Source organism: Falco naumanni, chromosome 3 (assembly GCF_017639655.2).
Source record: "Falco naumanni isolate bFalNau1 chromosome 3, bFalNau1.pat, whole genome shotgun sequence".
Taxonomy (NCBI): domain Eukaryota; kingdom Metazoa; phylum Chordata; class Aves; order Falconiformes; family Falconidae; genus Falco; species Falco naumanni.
In genome coordinates, this window is record NC_054056.1 from 6,690,674 (window position 1) to 6,711,744 (window position 21,071).

Below are 21,071 nucleotides of genomic sequence, written 5' to 3' on the forward strand. Positions count from 1 at the left end.
GAGGGCAGGCGCTGAGAGCCGGGGAAGGAGGGACGGGCAGCGCCTGTGGGACCCGGGGCACGCGGAGCACCCCCGGCAAAATTCATCCCTCCTGAAGTGTCAGGAGCCGGCAGCATCCCCACAGCCCAGGGAGCGTTGAGGGTGGGATGGCTGGGTGGGCTGTGAACATCGTTCCAGTGCCACTGGGAATGGCCATGAGCATCCTCTGCCTCCTGCCTGCCGTCACGGAGCCGCTCAAGCGCCCAGCCCGCGCCTGCCTGCGGCACTGCCAGCTCCGCTCACGGGGGCTGGAGACACGCTGGCCTGGGCAGCGTCCCCGGGGCTGGGGCTCAGCTGGGGATCCCCCCCTCCCCAGCTCCTAGTGCTGCTCCTCAGCGCTCAGGGCACCCACGGGTGCTCCGCGGGGTGATGCTGCAGCCGAGCTCACCTGCAGCCTCTGCGCAGCAATTCGGGGCTCTTCCCTTCACCCACCCACCGATTTGCACGAAACCGGTAGAGCAGAATGTTTTTGCAGCCTCCTCTCAGCCCGTTGCAGCCAAAATTTGGCAGCAGCTCAGCCCCTTTGGCGGGGGCTGCCGGCAGGCGCCTGAGCCCGAGCCGAGCCATCACACACCCCAGCTGAGCTCCATCCTGCCGGGGGTCCTGCTGGGGCCGGGGTCTCCCCACGGAGCCCACCCAGAGCGGAGCCGGCGCAGGATTAAACAGCCCAAGAGCCGCCGGGCTGGTGCGGGAGCAGCCCCAGGTTTTGAAGCCGGGGCGGGGGGCTGCGGACCCTGACCACATACGGCTCTGCTGCTCCAAGGGCTGCCAGGTCAGCCCAGTCCCCACCTGGGGCTGCTGCCCCGTGTTCTCCCGCGGGAAGGGGGTGGGTTTAGAGGAAGGGGCACATTGGGCTGCCCGCTTCGCCCCCAGCCCCTCTAGAGACGCTTTTGCATTCGCTTGATGCTCTTAGAGGGTCTCTGTGGCTCTGCCTCCCCCAAGCCGTGTCCGCTGGGTGGGGAGTGGGAGACGGGCGGTGGGCTCCCGTGTGGCCGTGCCCTCGGGAAATGCCTCTTCCCGACTCAGCGGGGCATCACCCGCTCCCACGGCGCCTTACACCCGTCATTGCTGGCACGTGGGGCGGCTCGGGGGGCCGTGGGGCAGCTGGGTGCCCTGGTGCTGCTGCCTCATGTGAGCCCCTCGACGGGCAGGGGTACCCCAGGCCCCCCACATGCCTGGGAGGGGGTGAGCAGCCCCGAATCGCCCTTGTGAAGGTGGGGGGGAGAGCAGGACGGAGGCTGGGCGGGGGGGTGGGTGTCCTGGGCTGCACGCGGTTGGGAAAAGCATCCACAGGTCTTTCTCGCGCCCCCGCCCCTGTCCCCAGCATCCATCTCCCCCCCCCCCCCACGTGAGTGAGGGGGGGGGGGGATGCCACGGGGCCAGGCACTCCCGGCCAGGTTGGCACCGGGGCTGTTTGCAGGGATGAGTAAAGCAGCGAGTCATGCTGCTTTAAAAAAAAAAAAAAAAAAAAAATCCCAACACCTTTTTGCCTTGGCGCGATGCCGCTGGGCACCAGCTCCACCCTGCCCGCCCCGCATGGCTCCCGCATGGCAGCCGGGGCCGGGGCTTGGCACAGGCGGCGATGCCGAAGCTTCGCCAGCACCCGGCGTGTGGCAACAAGCTTGAGCAGGATGAGAGTGAAACTGCAGCGCAACGCGAAGCAGAGATCCTAATCGGGGCGCCGCGTTTCCACCAACACTTACGGCCAGGTTGTGTCCAAAAAAATAATAATAATTTAAAAAAAACCAAAACTTGTAAAACAAAAAAAAAACCAATCCCCCCAGCTCTTCAATTACAGCTTGAGAAATGAGAAAAAAAGTCCCTGGCGCGGTGCTGGGCTGGGGCAGTGCAGCCCTGGGCTGGAGGAGCCCCCCGTGCAGTGGGGCTGGGGTCTCCAGGCTCACACGGTGGTGCTGCCCCACCAGGGGATGTTTGGGGGGGTCAGGCTGGTCCCACGACTGAGCCCTGCTGCGGGGCGGCCCCTCCCGCGGCTGAGCCTTCCTGCCTCAGTTTCCCCACCTGTGGGAATAAATACCTGCCCGTCAAGCCCTCACAATTACTGGCAAGTTAATCACCATATTAAAAATGACAGTGATATGATTTTTTTTTTTTGGGGGGGGGGGGAGGAAATAATTTTTACGACCTGACACACCCTGTGGCCCATTTCTCTGGGGGGGGGGTGGGAAGAGCTGAATGCTGCCACATCTCCACATACACACACACCCCCACCACCCCCACCCCCCAATAACCCGCTGTCCCCCTTCCAAGGACTTTTAGCAGCGGGACGGGTGTTCCGTGGGTCCTGGGGTGGGTGTTGGCTGGAGGGAGACCCCCAGGGCATCCATGGGTGCTGCACCCACCGCCGAGCCCTCTCCAGGGACATGGGGAGGGCAGGGCGTTGGCCACCCCTCGCCCCTTCCCCAGTGCCCGCCGCCTGCGGGCGATGATTCACCGCAATTTTCCTTTTAAGGCCGGGCTCGGCAGGGAGGAAGCAGAGGAGGAGGAGGAGGAGGAGGACACTCCTTCGGCCTCGCTGGCTCCTCCTGCTCTCGCTCGAGGCTCCGACGCTCAGCCAAAACCGAATCCCGGCAGCGGGGCGCAGCAGAGGCTCCGACGGCTCCCGGCCCCGCTCCTCGCCCAAGCGTCTGCCCTGTGCCCGCGTCCCAGCCATGGCAAGAAACCACCAAGTGCAGAAGGCCAAGCTGGCCGAGCAGGCTGAGCGCTACGAGGACATGGCAGACTTCATGAAGGCGGTGGTGGAGCACGGGGACGAGCTGTCCAACGAGGAACGCAACCTCCTCTCCGTCGCCTACAAGAACGTGGTGGGGTGCCAGCGCTCAGCGTGGAGGGTCATTTCCAGCATCGAGCACAAAACCGAAGAGGGGGACGACAAAGCACAGCTGGTGAACGAGTATCGGGAGAAGGTGGAAAGGGAGCTGAACGGCGTCTGCAAGAACGTCCTGGCCTTGCTGGACAAGTATCTCATCAAGAAGGCGAGCGATGCCGAGAGCAAGGTCTTCTACCTGAAGATGAAGGGTGACTACTTCCGATACCTGGCCGAGGTGGCCACCGGCGACGACCGCAAGAAGACGATAGAGAACGCCCAGGAAGCCTACCAAGAGGCCATGGACATCAGCAAAAAGGAGATGCAGCCCACGAACCCCATCCGCCTGGGGCTGGCCCTCAACTTCTCCGTCTTCCACTACGAGATCGCCAACGCCCCCGACCAGGCCATCTCCCTGGCCAAGACCACCTTCGACGAGGCCATGGGGGACCTGCACACGCTCAGCGAAGACTCCTACAAGGACAGCACCCTCATCATGCAGCTGCTCAGGGACAACCTCACGCTATGGACAGCCGAGTGCGCTGGAGAAGACGGCGGCGAGGCTGGCGAAGAGCCCAAGAACTGAACGGCCCCCGTGGAGCCGGGGACCGGCCCCCACCTGCCCCCCCATTCCAGTCCCTTCGGCATCTATTCATGATTTTTTGTTGTTGTTGTTGGTTTTATTTGGTTTTTGGTTTTTTTTTTTTTTCATGTTTTTGGTTTTTAGGGGGGGGGGGGGGGGGTGGGGAGGCATCTCAGCTCCCCCATGGCTCCCCCAGCCTGGATGCCGGGAGTGGGGGTGGCTTTGGCATGCCGCCCCCCACCTCTCCCTCTCCCCAATCCTTTGCTCTGGGGAGGGGGAAAGGGGGGAGAAGAGGTGCCTCCATCCCCCAGGGCTGCCAGCCCCTCCATATTTAACATTTTAGGTGGGGGAAACCAGCCCAGCATGTGCTGGCTCCAAACCCCCATCCCGAAGGGCTGGAGCAGCGACGGGAGGAGGTGAGGGGCCAGAACGGGGCAAAGGGGGGGTCCGGGCAGCCCCCCCATCCCAGGAAGGGGGGGTTGCTATTGCCAAAGCCTCTGTGCGTCTCCAATAAACCGTCTCCTGCATGCCTGCCTCTGGTCTGCCTCGTCTCTCCCCTGCGCACGTGTCCGGGCAGCTCCCGCCGCCGCCGGGCACCTGCTTCGCCACCCTCCCACCCTGCCGGGTCCCCCGGGATCTGCAGCACCGGTTCGGCTGCTCCCGAGCCCCCCCCGGGGTCTCAGGGTACCCAGTGAGCCCCATCCCTTGGTGGCTGCAAAACCACAGCCCACGGGAGGGCTCACCGGGTGGGCTCTGCCGCTGTGGGGTGAGGCTGTCGGCAGCGCTGGCTGCTCCGTGGGGTGCACCAAGGTCCCCCCCCCTGCAGCGGGGTGTCCCACCCCCTTGGTGCAAACCCACAGCACCCCAAAACCTGGCACCGAGGCCCTTGTGCAGGTTCCCAGGTCCTCCAGCACCAGCCCTTCTCTGCATCCCAGGAGGAGGGTCCCCAAAAGCAGCAGCGGCAGCGACATGGGGACAAGCCCTGGGGTGTCCTTGGGGTGGGAATGTCCCCATCAAGGTCCAGACGTGCTGGAGCGGGTGAAAGCTCGGCAGTTCTGGTCCTGGCACCCGGCCATGGGGAAGGGTGCAGCTCGTCAAGCGCAGCCCCCTTCCCCCCCTCCGCCAAAGCAAGTTTCGACATGAAAAATAATTACAATAAAATACAGTCATGGCACCCTGGGCTATGAGCTCATCAGATCAAGCGCAGCAGGGCTGGGCAGGAGCCGGCCTTTGATGGGAAATGCTGGGATGCCGGGAGGAAACGCGCCGTGACTCAGGACACGCCGCCCTGGTTCAGCGGGGTCCCCAGCTGGGGACGTGGGGGACATGCCAGCCCCAAGCTCCGGCATGGCCAGCACCCGGCTCCTGGGGTGCCAGGAGCTCCTGGGCTTTGGGGAAACCGAGGCACGACCAGGCAAGTGACCTCCCTGCCCCGATGTGTGCAGGGATTGCGGGGCGCGCAGGGCACGCGGTGCAGAGCCCACGGGGCCGCTGCTCCCAGTGTAGGGACCGGCCTGGGATGCAATGAGCTTTGCCAGGGCTCTGCCGTGGGAAAGCGCTGGCTGCTGTGGGAGGTTGAGCTGCACAAACCAGAACCTGTTTGCCCTGGATAGGGCACGTCACCTGGAACAGAGCTGGGCACAGAGCCCAGCCGAGGCGATTAACCCCTGTGAGCCCCCCCCAGCCCTTCACACACACCCCCCCACTCCATCATGGCACCTTGTAGGAGCCAACGTGGGTGTCGCCTTGGCCCTGCCAGGGACCGGGTCAGCGGCCCAGGCAGGTTGCAGTTTGCTCAGCAGGTCCCAGCCGAGCTGGGGGGGCCCCCGGCGGTGTCGGGGAGCCCAGCCGGTTCCTGGGGGGGGAGGCCAGCAAGGGGCCCCAACGCTTGGCCGCCGCCCGGCCCCCAGCGCAGCCAGCCTGGGAACCAGCCCCAGACCTGTAATTAGCCACGCCGGGCTGGCCAACGTGGCAAATGAGCCAAGGGCTCTCACTGGCCCTTGACCTGCGGTCTGGGGACACCAGCAGCCAGGCTGGTTAAACTGGCAGAGGTGAGGTGGGGGCTGGGGGGGTGCCGATGCCCGGGGGAGGGGGTTAACTGGGGGTTGGCCATCCATCCCTGCTGCTTCTCCCATGGGTGCCAGGAGGACAGCGGGGCTCCCGCCGGCCTCCCAGGAGTTAACCGATTTCAACAGAGCCCAAAATTGCAGCGTGGCTGAGCCGTGTAGGAGGACGATGCTCCCCAGCCTCCCAGCCGGTCCGGCAGCTTTGCAGGGCTGGGAGGGAGCCCCGGGGCCCCTGCGACACCTCCCGTGAGGGTTGTGCTGCTGGGGAGCACGAGGCGGTCCCCAGCTTCCCCCTGTTTCACGTAAGACTGTGGGACCCAGATGGAGGGGATCAGGGAGACACTGGGACCCCAGTTCCCATCCCTGCCCCATGGCTGGGGGATGCTGGAGGATGCCGTCAGCATCCCTGGCACCCTGCAGGAGGGGGTGCACAGCGAAGCTCTCAAATATATGTGTTTTAGTGTCTTTAACGCCAGCAGAACAAAAAGACATGGGTGCCCTGGGGCCAGGGAGTGTCCCCCCCACTCTGGAGCCAACCTCCCAGCCAGGCACTGGGAGCAGGGTCCTGGCACAGCCCTGTGCACCACCGTGGCTAGCAGCCATGGGGTTAAGGCTACCGTAACAGCTCTCTGAGGGCAAGCAGGGGATGCTGCCCCTGGCCATGCTGCCTGCAAAAGGCTCTGCCAGTCTGAGCAGGGGCTGGAGGGCTGCAGGACCCACAGCCAGGCTTGTCCCTTGTCCCCAGCTCTCGCAACCTCCTCGCAGGGCTTTGTGCCCAGGGCCGGCACTGGCCAGCTCCAGGCTGCCCTGCAGGGCCAGCTGAGTCTGAGCCACCACAGCACCTCCCTGGGCTGCAGCACCCAGGGGAGACCGCGCTGGGTGCTGTCACTGCTAGCCCCGGGGCGGTGATGGGCAGCATCCTGCCAGGCAGGCACTGGGGTGTGCCAGGCTTGCCCCGGGTGCTGGTCTGGGGGCTTTTTAGTTTTTGGAGAAGCTTTTCATACCCCCTGAGAGAGCATCGCTTGATGGGGAAACTGGCAGCCTGTGAGCAGGAGCCCCGTGCTGGAGCTGGTAGCCATCAGATGGGGGCAGATGCTGTGGGGTCGCACTGGCCTTATCCTCTGGCCCATCTCATCCACCCCGCAGCCCTGGTGAGACCCCCAGCACGGGGCCAAGCCCTGACGCACATTGCAAAAGCTGGGGGCTGCCAAAAATGTTATTTCACACCCACCTGTGCCAGGCTGGCTGACTTGGCCTCATCCAGGCACCGTGTTTTGGGGTCTGGCTGGGGGGACCTTGCAGCTGCTTTGGGGTGACCCGGTTCTGGGGTGCTGCTGCTCCCCAGCAAGCAGCTGCGGTGACACTTTGCCGGGTGGGATGTGCAACCGGTGGCCTGGCTGCAAAGCAGGGGTTGGGGCTGGAGGCTGGAGGGGGGGGACACACGCAGCAAACCCCAGCTCGGTGGCTGCAACCAAAGCCCAAACCCCTCCATCCCGAAAAACACGACCTGCTGCGTTCGGTCTCGCCCAGAAGGTCCCATGAGCGATCAGGGTGGGCTCAGCCTCTCCCAGCGCTGGGCTTGGAGGGGCCAGGGCAGGTAGGACCAGCTCAGCAGAAAGCCCCCCCCCCCCCCCCCCCCCCGGGTTGTGCCTCAATTGGGGTGACTAATCCTGGCCCTTCCCCCCAGCTGATTGCTCAACAGGAGTGACAGGAGCCAAAGTGTCACCTCCCTCAGCCCTGGGAGCCTCGGCGAGGCCATTCCCTTCCCAGCGTGGGGACATGTGGGTGCAGGAACCGGCCGGATTTCGCGCCAGGGGTCCCCGGCCACCCCTGCCCGTTGCAGAGCCGTTTTCTGCTTCACCCTGACTGGGAGCAGCAAGTACCATCCCTGCTGAGCTGCGGGTCCCAATCCAGCCCCTGCTTTCCAAAACCGGGCTGCAAAGAGCCCCTCGGTGCTAAAATGCTGAACTTTTCAGGCTGCAGCAGCTCTTCCAAACCCCAGCACTTCCAGGCTCGGACACAGCAGCGCTTCCCTGAGCCGAGAGGTCTCTGTTACCTTTGATTTCCCTTTTTTCCAGCACCAGCACAACGCGGTGAGGCGGGGGCTGCAGGTACCACCTGGGTATGGAAATTAAAAAGCCAAACAGCCATAAAAGCTTTGACGGCTCTTGCATAACTCCAGCTTGACCTGACAATACCCTTTTAAGCCACCAAATCTCTCAAAGACATGAAAAAGCTGCCATAAAATTCACATTTTTATCATCACGTCTTCCATTTCTTTACAGCAACTACAAGGCTCAACGATGACGGGGCCAAGTCCACAAGGATGGAGTTCCAGCTCCGGGTATGGTGGGATTGGCTTCCCGACCCTCAGCCCCAGACAGCACCGAAACGCAGCCGCCGCATTTCAGCCAGGAATACGCAGGGAAGTCCCTGGGCTCGCAGGAAAATTGCTCAGCCACCGAGAGCAGACAGGAATTTTGCTTTTCTATTTGCAACGCCAGCGTAGCCTCTCGCTGTGAACTGATGTGGTTAAAGCGCAAGTTTGTGTGTGCGTGCGGATGGAAGCACGTGCCTTCACCCTCCTTTCCCCCCCCCCCCGCCCCCCGAGCTCCTCCTCGTCTCCAAATCCCAGCCACAAAGCTGTGAGACACGGGAAAATTGAGTTTTAATTCCCTGCCTAGCTGCAGTCTCTGCTCAGCAAGACCCGACTCCCATTTAGATTCGCTCAGTCAGTGGTCTGCAATTGCTCTGAGGGCCAAACCATCCTGCAGGAGAAAGCCGTCTTATTTTATGCAAGGTCTTGGGCAAGATGCGATGCTGAGTCTGCACGGCAAGCTGGGAGCCGGGAGTCTCGCCCGCTCCCATCCTGCGTGTGACTGCGCGAGCTGCTCGGGGGGACGCCTCGCTTCCCGTCACCCCAGCCTTCCCCAGCCACTGCGCCGCCGGACCCGGGCTGCCGCCTGCAGCGGGGACGCAGAGCAGGTGGCGTGCCAGGCCGCTTCCATCGCCGTCAGGAGCTGCGGCAGGGCGGCGAGAGGGGATTACACGGGGAGGAGAGGAAGCCCCGGGATTTGGGGTCGGGAGAAGGCACTGGAGAAAGCAAGCCCAGAAAAAGGAAGGTGGATGAGGGCAGCCAAGCCAGGTGCTGAGAAAGGCTCTACATGCAAACGATGTGCTCCAACCTCTCCCTGAGTCACACAGGGTCTTTCTTAATCAAAAGCCTACAAAAGCCGAGCTTGCAGTTTGTGCGTCGCTGTCAGCGCGCTGCCTGCACACCAGCCGCCAGCATCCAGCCCCCGGATAAGTGCGCACGAGCGGCGTGACCTGCTTTCAGGTCCCACAGCAGCTCTTCCTCACTCCCTCCAGCAAACGCTTTGTCTGTTCTCAGGTAGATCATAGAGGAACACGACAGGGCTAACACCGAGCCCTTCTGCAAAGTACACAACGCACCAGCTGCGGTGACGTTCCCACCAGAGGCTTTTTAGCCTCGGGCTTTGTAGCACTCTTGGTTTTATTTATTCAGGTTCAGCAAACTCATAAGATGAAAGCAAGATGAAGGAGTGTTTATTAAGAAAGAGTCCATCATTATTTAAAAAAAAAACAAAACAAAACAACAAAACCCAACCATCTTTCTGTCTTCCTTAAGACAGATTGGAGGCTTCTCAGCCTGGATAATCCTCTGAGCACAAGGTACATGCACACTCCTCCTATGAGTAAACCCAGCACTTTTGTCTCAAGGCGGAAGACACCAGTTCAAACTGCTTTTTCTTTCTCTGGACCTACCCTGGTCATGATGGGGACGAGAAGACCTGGCAAAGGTCAGTCTCCTCTATCCTGCTTCTCTTCCCTTGCTAACCATGTCTTCACCTGTCTAAATCTCTTCAGGCTCCTAAGGGAAGTCCCTGCACTCAGCCATCACCTTTCTGCAAAAACACTGCTCCGTGCCGCGGGGCTGAAGCGCAAGAGATCAAACGCTCAGAGGGAGCCCAGCAGGCAGACCTCTGCCCCAAAAGCTTTCACTTGGTCTGAGTCACAAGATGCAGAAATCTCTTAAACTCCTGGCAGGAAAAGGAGAGGTGTCAAAACAGGGAGCAGCTGTGGAAGAGGTGGGTGTGTTACAGATCCATCACTTCTTCTTCCACAGCTTTGTCCTGAGATTGCACATACTTCTCCTGCACTGCAAGTGTGCTGATAACGCAGTAATTAAGGAAAACAAGGGGCTGGGCTCAAACACTCCCTTCTGCAAGGAGCTCTTCACGTTCTCAGCGAGGAACCAGCCCCGCAGCAGCCTGAAGGCTGGCAGGAAGGCGGCAGTACTGGCAGCAGCATGCACCACCTCAGTTATTCCTGGCTCTGGCTGATCCCAGACCCAACAAGTACAGGAGAATCAATTGTATGGTCTGGACGAGGTGGAATGACCCAGTCCAAGTGAGTGTGAGAGAGAGGAAAGCTGGCAAAAGATTCCTCCCACATTCACAGTATCAATTAGTAACAAATGTGGTGGCTTTGGTGTGGACAACTGCCTGCTAAGGTCTGGGCTGAGCCTTACCACCTCCCTACATGCATATCGCGACAGACACTTTTAGGAACAACCTGGGCCTGCAAACTGCCAGCCCCACCTCCAGCCTCTCTTCCTCAAGGAAAGAGAAATTAAAGCTCAGCCCAGCAGAGAACCAGCAGAGAAGGATACGAAGTAAAGTGGAAATCGGCTCCCACTGCTGCCGACATCAGAGCTTCAAGGTTCCTGTGCTCCTGGTCCCCGAAGGAATAGCCGTTGGCTTTGTCCACTGCCTGCATCACCTGCCGCATGCTCTCCTTATCCTGAAAGGGAGGGAGATGACACATGGGGGAATCTGGTCCTTCCCTGGAGGCAAGAGCTCACGCTGGGCTTTAGCTCGGATCTTCCTCGAGGCTCTGGGCCACCCACATGGTACCCAATGCCCCAAGGACGCTGCCAGCCTCCCTGAGCCTGGAGGGGCCACAGGACAAACAAGGGCACCCCCTGAACACATGATGGGCTGACACCCTCCACCCTCTCACTCCCTTTCATCACCTCCGGTCTCAGCCCATTTGCCTTTGTTGACACCTCTGCAAACGACCAGATTAACATTTTCAGCCCTTCCTCCCAAATGTATTCCTCCCAGTCTTCTAATTATTTTTTTCTCCCTAATTTAACAACGTTTTAGGTATTACTTTACCCAGATTTGAAATGCAGGCACAGAAGAACTGAATGAAGGCGGGGGGTGGGGAGTCTTAATTCCCTGCCCCAGGGCACAAGGCCCACACAGTCCCAAGCTCATTAGCCTTTTCTTTTCCTTTGGCTGCCACAGATCATTTACAAGTCTGGGTGTCCTCCTGTTCTCCTCTGTCCCCAAGTCTCTTCACAGCTGAGGTTTCCAGCCCTCATGGCTCTAAGCAGACACAACCCAGATGCTACTGAACGTGTTGACTACACATCCAACACTCCCCCCCTGCTCTCTCTGCCCCACTCCTCCTGCTGCAATCACCTGGACGTTGAGCGGAACAAAGGACACCAGGCTGTAGTCCTCAATCACCTCCACCAGCTTCTCATTGAGGCGGCGGTAATTTCTGAAGAAAGGGTCGGAAGCTAAATGGTCAACCAAGTAAGAGAGGTCCAGGACCTCTGTGTAATAATCCAGGTTGAAAGCTGCAGAGAAACGCCAAGAAGCTCTGAAGGCAATTTGTAAATTGAAGCAAGCGGTGAGATATACACCAGTTCCCCGACCTCCTCCCAGCAATACACCCCCACACCCGAACAGCTAATTCGCCCCTGATGCAGCCCAGTTCCACGCGTCTCTCTCCCAAAGGCTCATACCCAGCTTGCCGTACTGCTCGATCAGGTCCATCTTGGAGAGGACGTTGACATGGGGCAGTTCCACGTGCAGCATGGTGGACAACGAGGTGCAGAGAACAGAGATGAACTTGCCCGGGTCCGTGCAGTAGTGAGAATCCACCAAGTGCACCGCAGCCAGCTGGGCAGCAAAGGCACAAAGGGACAGCACAAGGTCAGAGCAGTGACGAGTCCCTCCGCCTGCTTTGGGGACAGTCCGAGAGGTGGCTCTAGGACCATCGGTTCAGACGTGACTATAACCACACAGACTCCCACGAAGGGAACATTACCACCTACCTTCTAGCCCCTGCATACGGAACACCCTCGTATCTGAGTGCACACACATATACCTAAGTATGTATCGCCACATTCACACCCATGGACCACCCGGGGAATTCAGGACCCAGGGTGCTGGTGCACAGAAAGGGGTGCTGAGCTCCACCAGCAGTACTGAAAGACACTTAAACCTGCAGCTGCTCTCCCTTTTCGCCGGGCTTCTTTCCTGGCACATGCATTTTCCACGCTTGCCTGAACTCCACAGGATTTTGGGGGATGGGAGCGGGGGTTAACTCTCCTGAACGACATGACTGCCTCCAGATTTCCACCTTCCCCACAGCAATGCTCACACGCAGCGTACGCTCAGGAGCAGTAACTGTAGCACACCGCGCTCTGCTGGGAGAACCACTTGTCATGCGGTTTGAAATAATAATTAATAATTAAATTAATGAGCAGTATGATTCCCTGTGTTTTGTGCAGCTGTAACAATGTGGTCTGAGATCTCTGTTAAGTTACTGCCTGTTACACAATGTTACTCAAAGTCAGGGCTCTGTAGCTGAGTGTCTGCAGTGAGTCACGGCTGTGCTTCTGCAGCAAAAAAAGCCAGTTGAAAGCTCACAGGCAGGTGTAAGCACTCGAGCGGGCACCAAAACAGCAGTGTAACTACCTTTTTTTAGCAACTACCACTTTGTGTCCATTTATTTGAATAAAAGTCATCTCTAATGCGCAGATTCCCATTGACATTCTCAAGCAAGTGAACTTGCCCTTCTTGCTCGCACCATACGCAGCTTGCGCGTTCATGGTTTGGCCCAAATGCAAAACAAATGCAACGTAAGCAAGTTCGCTCGGTTATGGGACTCTTCTCACCTGCGTTTCCTCATTTGCATCTTCCATTGTGCAAGAAAGCACAGAGCACGTACTACAACGTGCAGAGCGATTCGGCTTGGCTGCTCGAGAGCCAGGTAGGGCCTGAGATGACACCCGGGTTTCTCACAGTGCAGCACAAAGGGTCCCCACACACCCTGCACACCCACCTACCTCCCCGCTCTAATACAACGCCCACACAGATAAAACACACAGCGTCTTGTGGAGAGGACCCCAGAGCACAGCAAGAGTCTGTGCGGAAAGAATCCATGTTTCCGTTGATAATCCCACTGCACAAAATGCCCTGAACGAGCCACTCTTTTGCCAATCCCCCCCCCAGCATAAAATGGGGCAAAATTTCCCTCCTTCCCTGACAGAGCCATTCCACATGAAAGGCCAAATGGATCAGTAAAGAAAACCATCATTAGTCCACACGATCAGAAGCTCCAGCCATGTGGCATACAGCTTCCGAGCCCCTTGCGCAAGCAGGTGGGATGCCAGGCACGATCCCAGCTCCCTGCCGAGCCCCAAACTTACCCTGAAATTCCACTTGGCCAACTGTGCAAAGACGTTCTTCAGGGCACCGTGGTGGGTGTAGAGCTCCACCTGCCCCGGGCAGTCAAACAAGTAGTAGTGACCCCGGAACGCAGCCAGCTTCTCCTGCAGCCAGTCGAAGTTGGCCTCCAGGTACTCCATGCAGTAGATCAACCCGCCGTTGGGCCCCAGCTTCAAGTTCTCCATCACATCGGACAGGGTGATGAGCTCAGCAATGTCCACGGCACACTGGTAGGGCATTGCCTCGTTGGCGGGGTCCAGGTTCACCACCGTCACCTTGCGCCCGATCCTGCCCATGAACTGCTGCATGCCATGGCAGTAGGTCGTCTTCCCGGAGCCTGGAGGCCCGATCACCACCTGGCCGAAGGCCAGCGAGCTCCCCTTGCTGCCCTCAGACATGTCGGCTCATTTCCTTCCCCTTCTGTTGACCGAGAAAGGAAAAGCTCCCGTTTACCATTTTATTTGCATTATTATGTTATTATATTACGAATGGGACGTGCTGGAATTCACACCCAAGGAGCGGGTGGAGAGGGAGGGAAAGTGCCACTGTGTGATCGCTGCCTCCCCTGCGAGCGTGCCCCGTGCTGGGGCGGCCGTCACCCCCCAGCTGGCGATGCTGTGGTTGAGAACAGGCACAAATCCCAGCCAGACCCACCGGGCTGGGCCTGTGGGACACAGATCCTGACTCCTGCCCATGTGCGGGGTGAGTTTAACCTCAGCTGGGTCCTTCCTGATGTGGCAGCGCCCACATGTTCCCTCCCTCACCCCAGCATGTCCCCATGTCCTCCCCTCCATTTCTCCGTATCCCCACGTCCCTCTTCTCCTTCACGTCCCCTCTCCTCCCCACATAACCCCCATATTCCCACTTTCCACACATCCCTCTCCCCATGCCAGCCCAATTCCCTCTCCCACACACTCCTTCCCCCTCCACATATCCCTTCTCCCTGCCATATCCCTTCTCCCCCGTGTTTCATGTCCCCTCATCCTCTATCCCCCCCTCTTTGCCTGCATCTTCTCTTGTCCCAATGTCCTCTCTTCTCGCCATGGACCCCCTTTCCCCCCATGTCCCCCCTCTTTGCCTACATCCCCTTTTCTCCCCATATCCCCCTATCCCCACCTCTGTCCCCGCCACATTCCCCTTTCCCCCATGTCCCCCCTTCTCCCCCACACCACCCTTTCCCCCCACATCTCCCCCATTTCCCCCCACATCCCTCCAAGCTCCCCTTTCTGCCACATCTCCCCATGTTCCCCTTTTGCCTCGTGTTTCCCCTTCTCCCCCACAACACCCTTGCCCCCCATGTTCCCCTTCTGCCTTATGTCTCCCTTCCCCCCACATACCTCCTTTTCCCCCATGCCACCCTTTCCCTCCGTGTCCCCCATTTATCCCCACATCCCTCCTTCTCCACCACGCCACCCTTTCCCTCCACGTCCCCCCATTTATCCCCACATCACCCCCATGTTCCCCTTTCCTCCCACCTCCCCCCTTCCCCCCTACGACTCCCGCTCCCCCCCCTGCCCCGTTTCTCTCCCACATCCCCCCTCCTTACCCAGGTCCCTCCACCCCTCACGCCCCCTCCATCTTCCCTAAGACCCCCACCCCTCCCGGCAGGCCGCCCCCGGGCCCACTAGGCCTCTCACCGCCTGTCGCCCCGGTGCCGCCGACTTTGGGTCCGGGCGGCCGCGGGCCCCGAGCGCCGCGTTCCGGCTGAGGAAAGGCCGCTGCCGCCACAGCGCCCCCTGGCAGCCGGGGGGACGCACAGCTCCCCTATCGCCGGGACTCGAACCCGGGTCCCGGACCCCGGAACGGGGTGCAGGACCCCGGTTCGAGTCCCGGCGCTGGCCCTTGTCCCTGAAGCACAACCCCAGCCCCAGCTCTTCAAAATAAAACTGCTCCCGACACAGCGATAGCCTTAAGGAAGGCGCACAGGGGCAAGCCGCAGCCTGCCAACAAAGCATTCACCAATGCCCATTTAACCCTCCAGTCCCAGGTCACTGGGACGAAGGCTTTCCCCCCACCCCCCCACCCCACCCCCTCAGAAAAGTGCCTGAGTCAGGAAAACACGGCAGAGCACATCGGAAAGCCCGTGGTAGGAAGCACCCGCTACACCCGACCGCAGGGAAACGCCTCCTGCAGAATTCCTCCGGAGGCTGCCAGGACAAGTCTTTCATCCCAAGGAGTTTCTCCCAGGAGTGTGGGATCGTCACGCCCAAGCAACGCGAAGCTGCGGGCCAGCAGCAAGCTTTCGGCAGGACAGTTACCGTGCCACAGCTGGCCCTGTCTGTACTTGTCCTTCCCTGGGTCTCAGGCAGCCATGAAACTACAAGTTCTGGGGTTTTAGGCTCACCTAGCACACAAGCTCGGTTGATTCAGGCAGCAGTATCGGCTCTAAACCACCACTCAGAAACGCAACACCCTTCCCAGTTCCCGCTGAACAATCGGGACCAGCACTATTTCCCCTCATTTGAACGGTTCAGTTAGAGGAAAAAAAAAAAACCACGGAGGCAATTTTTGTTAAAAGTCTATTTCTTCCAAAAATAAATATATGAACACCCTGCTCCAAACCCAAGACCAGGAGCCAGCCTGTGCTCGGCAGAGGCAGAACCAGTACAAAGGCTCTGTGACAGTCTCTGTTCACCGTGACTGGGTGCTGAAGCTCCCCAGAGCACCGTGTGACGCCTGGACAAACGCCATGTCCTGCCTGTACTTCATGGCAGTGGGTGGCTGGCGCCTGAGCAGCCCGTCACCGCTGTCCTTTGGGTCAGGGTCATCATAGACGGTTGAGATGAGGATGGGAACGTCCCGCCGGGGCTTTTTCACTTTGCTGAAAGTTGGCAGTTTCTCCCCGTGGTATCTAGAGGGAAGCAGGAAACATTTGGTCCAACACTGCTGAGGCAGTCAGACACGCCTGTGCATCCCAGCTCACTTCCTTCACATGCTGCAGGGGAGAAGTGGACCAATACAGGATTCTTGTCCTATTCCTGGCTGCAAGATCACTCTAGAACAAGAGCAGCTCTCACAGGGAAACACCGCACAAAGCCCCAGAAACCCCACAGAGGAGGGAGGGGTGCTGTGTGACCTCAGGTCACTTGGGCTTTTCCCACCAGAATACCGTAGCAGAGGTGACCCTCAGTCCTCAAGCACAGCTCTCCCTCTGTGTTTATCTGCTGCACGAACCTGCACACGGTTCCAGTCCTACCTGACCACCACAAGCTCCTCTACAGAGCACCGGACCATCAGGAGGAGCAGTGGATTTAGCTCTGGTGCCCTGTGGCAGGCCCTGCCACTGGCTGTGCGGAGAAAGGCAGATCCCTGGGACAGCCTCACAGCTCTGGTTCACACTCTGCTCCTTTTGTGACCAGTTAGCTGCTGTGTCAGCCCAAAGAGCCCAGGCAGAGGCTCTGAACACAGGCTGGCAGGGCAGTGGTGGGTACTTACCCCAGCCCCCTCTTGCATCTGGGGTTCTGACCCTCGTTGTCCAGAGCTTCGGCCATTCCAGAGTTGCTGCTCCCCAGCCCCAGCCCCTCTGTCCAGCCCTGCTTCTCCAGCACCTTCCTGCCAAAGCCCTGGGAGAGAGGAAAAAAGGCACAGAGTTGCTGAACAAAGCCCATCTTCATTTCCCTAGAACCTGACCTCTCCCCACATCCAAGACCTCTCCTCCCCCTAACCCACATCCTCCGAGCATCGTCACCCCCACCTTTCCTGTCCTGCCCCATCCCCTCCCCAGCATGTACCCAGAGCTCACCTTGGTGTATCTCTCAAAGGTGCCAATCTGCTGTCCTGAAACAGACCCATCCTCCAAGCCGTCTCGGAGTCGCTGTTCCAGCCACATCTGGACCGAGTCCCGAGCATCTTTATCACCTCCATCTAGGGAGAAAGAAGCAAGAGTCAGAGCAGCTCAGCTCAGGAAAGCTGTTCACTGCCGTCATTTCCCCCAGAGCACCACGCAACAAGGAGGCAGAACCTGTTTGTTTTGGCAGCTCTCAGTGCCAGACAAGAAAAAAAATGTTGGTTTAAGTATAGTGACGTCTCGGACGCTTTTAAAGGATGACGGAGCCAAAGAGTTCCTCACTGCAGAAATTCTACAGGGTCAGAATCTCCCAGCCTCCCTGGTTTCTTGTGGAGGGAGTTCAGCTCAGATACCTTTATCATAGTAGATGCTCATGTCCACATCCCAGTCATCCGCAGTCTGCTCATCAAAGTCTGCCAAGAGAAGGAAAGCACCAGTTTTAGTGATGGTTGTGGAAGTCTGACACAGAAGAGCTGTTTGCTGGTGGCCCAGCTCCCTGCTTTCCCTAACAAAGTGGGAAGGAAACGGTGTTAGAGCTCTGCAAACCAGAGCACTTACACAACAGGCTGCCAGTAGGACCACTGGGGTCTCTAGCAACTGGGTTGAACCACTGCAGGTTTGGTGATCAATGGAAGGTTTAAAAAGTGATGGCAAGATGCCCGTATCTGCAGCTGATCTGGGATGCTCGTATGGGGTTGTACCCGATATATGCATGGCTGGGCCCCCAGCTCGTGGCGGTTAGTTTGTGGCTCAGCGACACAGACACCAACGTTACCTCCATTCTTCTCCTGCCAGTACTGCGCATCCGTGTAGAAGACAAGGCCAGAGCCACCCTTCTCCCACTTCAGCTCAATCTCCTCTTCAAAGAGCCGCTCCTCCACACGGTCCTGCTTGGTCACGTCCTCGTGCAGAGCCTCGTGTCGCTCCCACTCCTCACAGGTATCATTGTCCTGCAAAGAAGCCGGTGAAAGGTGGGCGACACCGAGAGCACACAGCCTCCTCCCCGCTTCCCTGACCCTCGCGGCCCATCGCAACACCTTCCCTATGAAACAGCTTTGTCGACAGAGCTCGTCTCAGCCTGCTGTTTTCAGGCACTAACACGACCGGCACTGATGACCTCATTCCCCTGACTAATGCCATCTTCAGAGTCAGCAGACAGAAGTGGTGAAAAATACCACATCACACCCACTCCACAGCAGGCTTTCAGCAGCGTACCCGATCTGTAACGCAAAGATGCCCATTTAAGGAGCAGGTGTGTTGTACATAAAGTCAGCAACTAGCAACAAATTAATTCCACTCAAGTTGATCCCTACAGAGATTGTGTGGGTTCCAGTGAAGCAGCTCGCTGGCACAGACACAGATCAGCCTGACAGCTTTACTGCTGCCTGCCCAGTTCTGGGCAGAGCCCTCCAAGGAAGACATTAACCAACTAAGGAACAGCCAAAAGCATGACTAGAGATCCAGGAAACAGAGCCTGTGAGAAACAGCTAGAGGAGTCTGTTTAGTCTGGAGAAGAAAAGACTGAATAAAAAGTTTGTAAAGGAGGGAACAAAGCGTTCTCTGTGTCCGCTGTTGCTAGGAGAACCTAATGGGATAAAATTGCAGCAAAGCCTTGGCATCCAAGTTAATTCCGGTATAGCAAAGAACGGGAATGGCTTGCCTTGGGATTGTGCTGCCTCTGTAATGACAGAGGTTTGTGAGAACAGGCTAGACAGGCGTCTGTCAGGTGGAAGGAGGCAAGATAGTCTCTGGAGAGCCTGTCCAGCCCAGTTTTCTAGGAGTCTTTGTCACGAAAGCCATTTTTCTTGAAACGACTAACTTCAATCACAGGAGCATTCAAGGTCAACCATTTGTATGGCTCTGCATGTCATTTCCAGCACACAAACATGTTCCCGAATCTCCAGTCACCTCATTTACAAGCAACAGCAGAGCTGGGCCAATCTGCCATGCAGCAGGGCAGAGATCTGCTCCTGCAGCACCAGCCTCCCCCTGTGCTCGCTCCTCTGGACAAAACCTTTTGGGCTCAACTCCAACCAAACCCTTTGGGCTCAACCCCTACAATTTAGACAAGGAGTTTTGGAGGCATTAATGCCCACACTGCTCATGCACCAAGGGGCTCAGTGCACCAAGATGTGAACAACCAGATTTTGACACCATTTTTAGACATGCAATTTACACAATACAATTAAAAGATTTAAAATGAGCTCTAAGTAATATTGTCCCTCCCAGCTTTGCAGCTACAATAGCTAACTCTGGACAGTGCTAGAAAAATCCACTTACATCATCCGAGTGCGACTCCTCTTCCTCGTTCTCCTGCTCCTCCTCATCTTCCTCAGCACTGGCTGGGTGAGTCACCTCAGGTTTTGCCACAGGCCCCTTTTCCTCTGTGATCTCATCCCCTGTGGCAGTGTAAACTCTTTCTTCTTCTGTAACTGTCTCAGTGTCCTGGTATTCAAAAGGCACATTCCCATACCTACGGGATGAGCCTGTCTTTGGAAAATCCAGCTGCAATTTCTTGATAATCCAGGGAGGCAGCCTGCAGGCCCGGATCAGCTCCAGAAAAACTTTCAGGGGGGTGCCCACGTTCCCGTAAGGCATGAAGGAAGGGGGGTTGAACTCGGGCAGCCGCTTCAACTCTGCTTCTGTGACAGATTCGCCTGCAGCTGTCTTGTCCCTGCTGTCGGGAGACATCTCTGTGCCTGGAGGAGAAGAAATGGTTTTGGGTGGGAACACACGCTCCACCAGAGAGGGCTAAATCAGGGCCCTCCTGAGCAGGAGGGGGATAAGCAAACCCCAAACAGACTTTTCTTGACTCATAATGGATTTAAGGCACTAAGGAAACTCCACGAGCGGTTTTAACCACCCAGTGCCCTCAGACCGGACCCGCAGGTGTAGGACCCGGTGCTCAGCGGGTCCTCCGACCCTTCCAGGCCCACCCGGCCCAGCCCCGCCAGGGCCCGTTCGTACCTGCCCCGGGGCTGAGGCGGACCCTGCGGATGAGGCAGCGGCCGGGCAGCGATGCGCCGCCGGGCCCGACCCAGCGCTTGCCGCAGTACATGCGGACGAAGCGGCGAGCGCGGCCGGGCCGCACGGCCACCAGGCAGGAGCAAGTGCGTGGCGCTGCGGCCTCCTCGCCGCTGCCCGCCGGCGGGCGCTCGGGGCGGTGGCGGTAGTGGAAGCAGAGGAAACCGTCGGCTTCTATGAACTGGCTGAAGTAGGCGCGGAGCTGGGCGGAGCGCAGCGCGGCCGGGATGCCGCTCACCAGGCAGTAGCGGGCGGCGGCGGCGCCATTATCGGCGGTACAGCTGGGCGCCGCCATCTTGCCCCACCGGGACGGCGCGTCACGGCACGGGGCGCGCCGTGATGACGTCACTGAATACGAGTAGAGTGGGCGCCGCCTAGTGGCGGAGGAGCGCGACTGCGGCCGGGCGGGGGCGCCGGAGGGGCCAGGGCTGGAGCGGGTCACAGGCCCTGGGGGTGGCCAGGCCCTGGGCGAGGGGGTCACAGAGGGGGTCACAGGCCCTGGGGGTGGCCAGGCCCTGCGCGAGGGGGTCACAGAGGGGGTCACAGGCCCTGGGGGTGGCCAGGCCCTGGGGGAGGGGGTCACAGAGGGGGTCACAGGCCCTGGGGGTGGCCAGGCCCTGGGGGAGGGGGTCACAAGTCCTGAGAGGACCCAGGCCTGGACAGGGGGTCACAGGTCCTGGGAGTGGCCAGGCCCCAAAGAGGTGTCATAGGCCCTGGGGGAGACCAGGCCCCGGAGGGGGGGTCACAGCCCCTGGGGGTGTCAGGGTGCTAGGGGTGTCCAGGCCCCCTGTGCTGTGCAGTGTAGCCCCATGCAAAGAGCCCTGGCTTTGCCCTCTTGGTCGCGTCCCAGTGCTGTGTGTCCCAGGGTGGAGGTGGCCCTGCCTCATGGCAGGCAGGTGCCACACCAGCCAGGGGAGCCCACAGCGGCCCCCTGTCCCCAGGGGCTGGGGGGACTGGTGGTAGGATGGAGGTGCTGGGGGCTCTTCCCTGCGCCAAAGCACCTGTGTGCCCGGTGTAAGACAGCTCTGGCAGCGGGGCTGTTCGGCATCCCGTGTGCCGTGACTCACATGCGTGTCACCGGGCTGCGTGGCTCGGGGCTGCCCGTGGCTGGCACGAACCTACAGAAATCATCTGGTGACTCACCCGCTCCCTCCCTGTGGAAAATGGCCATCATGGGGCTGAGATCACCTTGGAAGCC

General features: G+C 59.2%; 3 protein-coding genes across 4 annotated transcripts; 1 reads left to right on the plus strand and 2 right to left on the minus strand.

Moving 5' to 3' along the window:
- Positions 1-2,658: 2,658 nt before the first annotated feature.
- SFN (stratifin) lies at positions 2,659-3,449 on the plus strand. The gene has a single exon (XM_040587479.1). It carries the CDS (start codon positions 2,709-2,711, stop codon positions 3,447-3,449), a length of 741 nt encoding a protein of 246 aa, XP_040443413.1. The 5' UTR covers positions 2,659-2,708.
- Positions 3,450-9,057: 5,608 nt separating this feature from the next.
- Positions 9,058-14,771, minus strand: GPN2 (GPN-loop GTPase 2). The gene is made up of 6 exons (XM_040588276.1): positions 14,700-14,771; positions 13,044-13,489; positions 11,352-11,508; positions 11,023-11,183; positions 10,206-10,336; positions 9,058-9,703 (listed from the first exon to the last, which is right to left on the minus strand). Exons 2-6 carry the CDS (start codon positions 13,458-13,460, stop codon positions 9,631-9,633), a joined length of 939 nt encoding a protein of 312 aa, XP_040444210.1. The 5' UTR covers positions 13,461-13,489; positions 14,700-14,771; the 3' UTR covers positions 9,058-9,630.
- A 796-nt stretch (positions 14,772-15,567) lies between these two features.
- GPATCH3 (G-patch domain containing 3) lies at positions 15,568-20,181 on the minus strand. 2 transcript variants are annotated; one of them, XM_040588493.1, is made up of 7 exons: positions 19,817-20,181; positions 19,130-19,548; positions 17,625-17,799; positions 17,203-17,262; positions 16,805-16,926; positions 16,498-16,625; positions 15,568-15,913 (listed from the first exon to the last, which is right to left on the minus strand). In XM_040588493.1, exons 1-7 carry the CDS (start codon positions 20,166-20,168, stop codon positions 15,694-15,696), a joined length of 1,476 nt encoding a protein of 491 aa, XP_040444427.1. In that variant the 5' UTR covers positions 20,169-20,181; the 3' UTR covers positions 15,568-15,693. The 2 variants fall into 2 exon arrangements, with proteins under 2 accessions (XP_040444427.1, XP_040444428.1); XM_040588494.1 differs by having other exon boundaries at positions 15,805-15,997.
- Positions 20,182-21,071: the final 890 nt, after the last annotated feature.

What these genes read in the sequence shown, in the direction of transcription:
- SFN (XM_040587479.1), top strand. Translation starts at nt 2,709, where the DNA reads ATGGCAAGAAACCACCAAGTGCAGAAGGCCAAGCTGGCCGAGCAGGCT.
- GPN2 (XM_040588276.1), bottom strand. Translation starts at nt 13,460, where the DNA reads ATGTCTGAGGGCAGCAAGGGGAGCTCGCTGGCCTTCGGCCAGGTGGTG. An exon ending in CGAGCAGTACGGCAAGCTGG is followed by an intron (nt 11,184 to 11,351) that starts GTATGAGCCTTT and finishes GTTTCTCTGCAG; the next exon opens with CTTTCAACCTGGATTATTAC. An exon ending in TTGTTCCGCTCAACGTCCAG is followed by an intron (nt 10,337 to 11,022) that starts GTGATTGCAGCA and finishes CCTCCCTTTCAG; the next exon opens with GATAAGGAGAGCATGCGGCA.
- GPATCH3 (XM_040588493.1), bottom strand. Translation starts at nt 20,168, where the DNA reads ATGGCGGCGCCCAGCTGTACCGCCGATAATGGCGCCGCCGCCGCCCGC. An exon ending in CCGCCTCAGCCCCGGGGCAG is followed by an intron (nt 19,549 to 19,816) that starts GTACGAACGGGC and finishes CTTCTCCTCCAG; the next exon opens with GCACAGAGATGTCTCCCGAC. An exon ending in GAGCATCTACTATGATAAAG is followed by an intron (nt 16,927 to 17,202) that starts GTATCTGAGCTG and finishes CTTTCTCCCTAG; the next exon opens with ATGGAGGTGATAAAGATGCT.